Raw genomic sequence first — 5,878 nt, 5'->3', positions numbered from 1 at the left:
AGCAAAACAAGGAATGGACACAGAAACACAGTATTACCAAGCAAGGGCATGTTAGTATTGGTCTGCCAACAACTGTGAAGCTCAGTATAGAAAAACTAAGCAAATACAAAATATGCTAAAGTATATTTTTATTCATTTATTCAATTCTCTGTCATAACTGTTACAGAATATTGTATTTAAACATGTTATTTATGAGATGTATATGAATGACAGTGTTCCAAATAAACTGAGTTCAAACTGAGTGACTGTGTGCAATTAGTTGTTTCTCATGACGGTGCTGATCCAGCTGTTGTAGCGGCACACACGGGCGTAGACACTGGGGTGCCCCTGCATGGCGCATTCGTAACCCCAGGACACCACACCCTGCAGCTGTCCATTACACACCAGAGGACCACCGGAGTCTCCCTGCAAACACAAGCAGAAGAATGTTACCGTACGTGATGATAACGAACGCACAGCACGCTCTGACATTATGGCGAGCACTGTAACCGAAGAACAAAAGGTTACAGGCGCACCTTTGTGCAAATGTTTGGATAAGAGTAACTTAACAGCAGGCAGCTCCTTTGCTGCCCTCTGTGGTCGACAGCTTCAAGCTTCTTTCACCTTTGGGTGTGGTCGGTAGAAAGCTTTGTTGTTACAACTCAACAGTGATGCCACTGCAGCAAGGTGACTGCAAGTCAGCGACAACACCATTTTCAGAAGCGTTAAGTTACTGTTTAAAGATTAAAAATGCATTTTCTTATCATTAGAGTTAATGTTCAAGACTAGGAGTTTGTGTTATGAATATTTCCTTTCACAGTATAATTAAAATAGAACAAATATATATTTGAATATAGCAGATTTTCAGTTAAATCCTGTGAATTAAGTCCATATATAAATGAAGTCATCACATATAACTCATAACTCTGCAGTGTAGAGCAGTCCTGTTCCACCCAGGGATGGCTGGAACAAACTGTATGGAAAAAGCCCAGATGGATGACACATTGTTTTTGTCTTATGGTGCATAACATAATATCACTCAACCCTCCTCAAAAGTACACTAGTACCACCTATGTGTTATGAAATCACTGTGTTGACAGGTATTTGGTGTAGGTGGTTGTGAGTTGGGGATTCAGAGCCTATTACTCATAGAAATACACTTCTCTACTATTTTATATTAATGTACTCTTTAATAATTATAGCATTACACGTTCAGCATCCTCCCACTGAGGTTTTACCAGACCCTTTGTCTGATCTTTAAGCTTCATTAAAATCACATCGAGGGTTAACGTACCTCTTGCAACACTGTTTCATCATCCTCCTGCAGTCAATAATACAGACACAGCAGGGGCGGTGGTGCAGTGGTAATTTAAAAAGTGGAGACAGTGTGAAAACACGTGCTCCTGCTTTTAATTAAAGGGTATTTGAGTGGATATATGAATCATCTGCGCGTAAAGAATAAGTATGCTGATCGCTCGGTGAAAAACAAGCGTTATTTTGTGCATTTCTGTGCGCTCAGCACCACCACCACCATCACTGAGTCAGGCTCTTTGTACTGCCTGGAAGTGATGCACCACCTGACTCCCTGTGTGTTCACTGTGGTTCAGTCCAACTCACTTGGCAGCTGCTGGCACCTCCATGCATGAATCCGGAGCAAAGCATGTTCTCGGTGAAGAGGTGGGGGTAGGCGTTCCTGCAGATCCTGTCATCGATGATGGGCTGCCTCAGGCACTGCAGCCTGTCAGGAAAGTTGTCTGAGGAACAGGAAGACAAGGCTCAGTAACAGGACCAACCAATATAATAATCATTATAATATAATTTAACTATGCATAATGCAGAGACAAGTTGATTAATTGATCTGAAAATTAATTGACTCCCATTTTACAAGTAAAAATGGCAAACATTTAGTGGGTAGGTCGTCTCCAATGTGAAGATTTGCTGTTTTCCTTTGTTTTATATCACAATATACTGAATACATTTGAGTTTGGAGCCACTGGTTGAACAAAATAATTGATAGAAATATTACATATTGGACTCTCTCTGACATTTTTCACCATTTTATGGTCTGAACAATCCAACAATTAAAAAAACTAGTCAATAAATACAATAATTTGTTGCAGCTTTAATTTGTTGGAGGTCTTATTTTGAGGTATTTTTAGTTCTTAAGAAATATTCCTTGTGGTGAGTAAGCAGAACTTTAAAATTAGTGGCTTGCTATTTTATATTATTTTATATTTTTTATCATCATGTATTCGGCTGACGGCATGCTCACCACCTTCTTTATTTATATACTCCAGCATTACCAAATGTTTGGACACACTTTAAGATCCCTCTATTGATTTACCACCGTTCATCTCATTAGACACAGTTTAACTATGGTGGTTATAACTGAACATGTCTTTCCTGACACATAGTGACAAAGATATGCTTTTCAGGATGACTGCTGTTTATCATTTCTATTTTTCTTTGAAGAGCTGTGTGACTCATCCTGCGTCATCATTTGAGAGCACACTTCTAACCTTGCCTCTCTCTTCCTTCCCTACTTCCACTCTCAGCTTTCAAACTCAACTTACTGCCATTGGCAGACATGTTGCCCCACCCTGACACCAGGCAGTTCTCGTCGGCAACTGGGCAGCGAGAGGGCAGGGACACGGTCTTGACGTAGTTGTTGAGGGTGGCGGGGCGGCTCAGTTTGATCAGCATGATGTCGTTGTCCAGGTTGTGGCTGTTGTACTGGGGGTGCTTGATCAACTTGGCAGAGTCAATCCACTGCTCGGTGCCCTCGTTCACAGCGATGTTGTGCTCACCAAGACGGACCTGGATACGACTGGTGGACGTGTGAAAGTCTGTTTCATTCAAACTGATTTACACATGCTGTATTTATTGTATTTAATTAAAGTTAGGCCACTGACTGTTGTCTTCTCTACTTATGAAGAGTTTCTTTCAGAATACAATATTCCTTTAACACCTGGGGATTATGCAAAAAGTCTTTGGTGCAATACTGTTTGGAGTTTGTATCAGCAAAGGGTTAATGTTCAACATTTTCCCTTGTTATCTCCAACATACACTCCCTCAGGCAAGATTTGGTTTTCCAGTTGTTCTAGTATTAACAACAGATCTGTAAAGGCTTTGTTTTAAAGACTACATTACCATACATTATTTGGTGTCAATTGTAGTTCCTGTTGTGGAAGTTTTTGGCATTGTCCAATTATGAAGAATCTTTTGGCAAAATCTGTGTGCTCGTGTTGCTGAAAATATTGCTGAAGTTTTGTTTTGTTTTGCTTTGGAAGAATGTCTTATTTGGTCTCCTGGAAGATGGTGCACAGAAGGATTCTTGAGTGTGCATGATTAATCTTATTATTATAATGGCCAAATTCCATATCCATAAATGTAAATTTACTGGTTGGAAGCCATACTTTAGTTTAAGCAATACATTCATTCAATCTGACACTCTCTAAAACAAACTCAAATAAAACTATAGCAACCTGTACTATGTTAGAAATCTACATATAGATCCTTTTATTTTGCCTTTCATCTTTTTTATTTTCTTTTACACATTTCTTCTATGTGCTCTCTTGCATGTGCATGTTTTGTATATTGTAAATTGTCATTACTATAAGAAATAAAGGAAAAAAACACAGCAGTCTTACTTAGGAATAGTCTGCATCTGTGGAGTGACATATGGCACAAATCACAGGAGCATTTGGGCAATTTGTTGCATATCAGTCAAAGTTGAACTGATGTCGTGTCCACCATTTTGTTAGATCTGAGACCAAGAAAACAACATTGCATCTTTTATCTCCTCAGATGTTCATGTTGGAATTTTATCTGTTTCTATTATGACTGTTTTGTGAATGTTGTCAATTTAGTTTCCTGCAATCAGTTTACTTCCAACCAATCTAGCCATTATATTGCTGTCTGGGGAAAATGTGTTAATAAAATAATATTCTAATTATTTAACTGTTCATTACTTTATTATTTCATTTAATTAAATGTATTTGTGGACTCAATGTATCTATCCTTATCTTGACTAAATGAATTACTGTGTTGTACTTCCTGTACTTGATGGACAACGTAACACTTGATACTGTATTAAATCATTTTACATTAGCTTTGGTATAACTCTTGTTTATAGCATCACAGTTTCACATTTGCTTACAGTGTGTTTAGCTTGGTGCACATATGAAGGTTTGAGAAGTAAGACTCATCACTATTGATGCTTGCGTTGTTATCATGAAATTCCAGGTACGTTTATGTCAGCTTAACTGGCTGTAATGGAAGTTTTGACCAGTGTGACATCCTGTACTTACGACTTGTAGCAGTGAGCAGCAGACACCACCCACTGGCTGGAGATGAGGGATCCACCGCAGAAGTGGTATCCAGCATTCAGAGACACCTGGTAGGGAACAGAGTTTCTGGGACACTCATACCCCCCGACAATCTTATCATCCTCAGCTGCAGCAACTGAAACAGCAGGTACGGTATATTATTACATATGGAAAACCTAGAATACTTAAATATTGTCATGAATGAAAAGAAGGTCCTGAAACAAGTGCATTAAAGTAATTATAATTAGATTAATTAGATGAAAAAAGTCTTACATGCTGCTCCAAGCAAAACCAGGAATACCAGAGCTTTCATGGTGACTTTCCTCTGAATGTAAGTGAAAGTCCTCAGTGTGACTCTTTATATATACCCGTCCTGGCCAGGTCAGGAAAGTAAAATGTAAAACCTTGTTCTGGGAATAAGCCATATGGCTGAAGACCTTGAGTGATGTCAAAATTGTGGAATATATCTGCTATCACGTTTCGTACAGTGTGAATATTTGTTCAGAAACACAGTGGCTTGTTTTAACTGTAGATATGCCCACTAACAGTTTGCAGGTGTCAGTGGTCTCAACTCACTGGTGGGCTGGAGAATATTTTCACCAGGTTTCTCAGTAATCCATAGAAATCCTGATAAGACTATACTGTATATCTGTGGTTCAGGACGCGCTCGATGGGACAACATAAATCTTAAAATGATTAAGAAAAACTTTTTGGCTTCAACAATTTATAATGCAACCTACGATGAGAGACATTACTTGGTTGTAAATGGTCACAAGTGGTGTATATGACTGTTTTAAGAATTGTTAAGGTAAACTGACTGCTTACAATACATACAGTATTTACCTGTTTACCAAGCCATGCCATGGAGATATAAGAGGTTGAAATACTTTTCCTGTCTCAGACTGTTTTACTTAAATAATTAAACAGGCCCAAATAAGGAAGTAAATAGGTACAGACTACAAAAAATATAAATATAATTATCATATCTGCTTCTATGGTGCTATCAGAGGAGACACAACTATATATATGAATATATATGAATATATACAGCATATACGTGTATACCTGTTTTTTCTTTGGTTCAGATCATATTTCACTGGAAAAAAAAGAGGAAGGCAAATTTGGAATATTTCAAATTGTATTTTTATTGAACATAAATTAAAAAAAAAAAAAAGTCAGGTAAAAAAATATTTAACAGGTTTAGAAATTCTTTATACAACTATGTACAGGCAAGGATCCATCATGTCAAATACAATTATTAATCCTAAAAGACAAAACATAATCCACAGCATTCAGCTTTCAAACTAAACTACAGGATCCGATCTACATCCATCAGCTCTGTGTGTGTGTGTGTGTGTGTGTGTGTGTGTGTGTGTGTGAAAACAAGCACAAAACACGGTGGCCACCTTTTCTTACAAAATAATCGCAGGCATAATAGCAAGTCAGTGTTTAAGAGTATTATTGTCATCTGTTTCGATACTATCAAGATGTAACAGAAAGATTGAACAATGTGGAAGCAGTTTTTCACCAACTGTGTTGAGTAATTAAATTAAATCTCACTTCAAAACACC

General features: G+C 37.8%; 1 protein-coding gene across 1 annotated transcript; it reads right to left on the bottom strand.

The window, feature by feature from the left end:
• Positions 1-113: 113 nt before the first annotated feature.
• LOC104927560 (trypsin-3) lies at positions 114-4,687 on the bottom strand. The gene is made up of 5 exons (XM_010741667.3): positions 4,581-4,687; positions 4,290-4,443; positions 2,553-2,806; positions 1,597-1,733; positions 114-405 (listed from the first exon to the last, which is right to left on the bottom strand). The coding sequence occupies exons 1-5, from the start codon at positions 4,618-4,620 to the stop codon at positions 256-258; spliced, it is 735 nt and encodes a 244-aa protein (XP_010739969.2). The 5' UTR covers positions 4,621-4,687; the 3' UTR covers positions 114-255.
• Positions 4,688-5,878: the final 1,191 nt, after the last annotated feature.

Source organism: Larimichthys crocea, chromosome XIII (assembly GCF_000972845.2).
Source record: "Larimichthys crocea isolate SSNF chromosome XIII, L_crocea_2.0, whole genome shotgun sequence".
In the NCBI taxonomy this organism is placed as follows: domain Eukaryota; kingdom Metazoa; phylum Chordata; class Actinopteri; family Sciaenidae; genus Larimichthys; species Larimichthys crocea.
The sequence above is the reverse complement of the archived record's forward strand: the minus strand, read 5'-3'. Positions and strand labels throughout refer to the sequence as shown.

What these genes read in the sequence shown, in the direction of transcription:
- LOC104927560 (XM_010741667.3), bottom strand. Translation starts at nt 4,620, where the DNA reads ATGAAAGCTCTGGTATTCCTGGTTTTGCTTGGAGCAGCAT. An exon ending in GGTTTTGCTTGGAGCAGCAT is followed by an intron (nt 4,444 to 4,580) that starts GTAAGACTTTTT and finishes CTGCTGTTTCAG; the next exon opens with TTGCTGCAGCTGAGGATGAT. An exon ending in GAGGTGCCAGCAGCTGCCAA is followed by an intron (nt 406 to 1,596) that starts GTGAGTTGGACT and finishes TTGTGTTTGCAG; the next exon opens with GGAGACTCCGGTGGTCCTCT.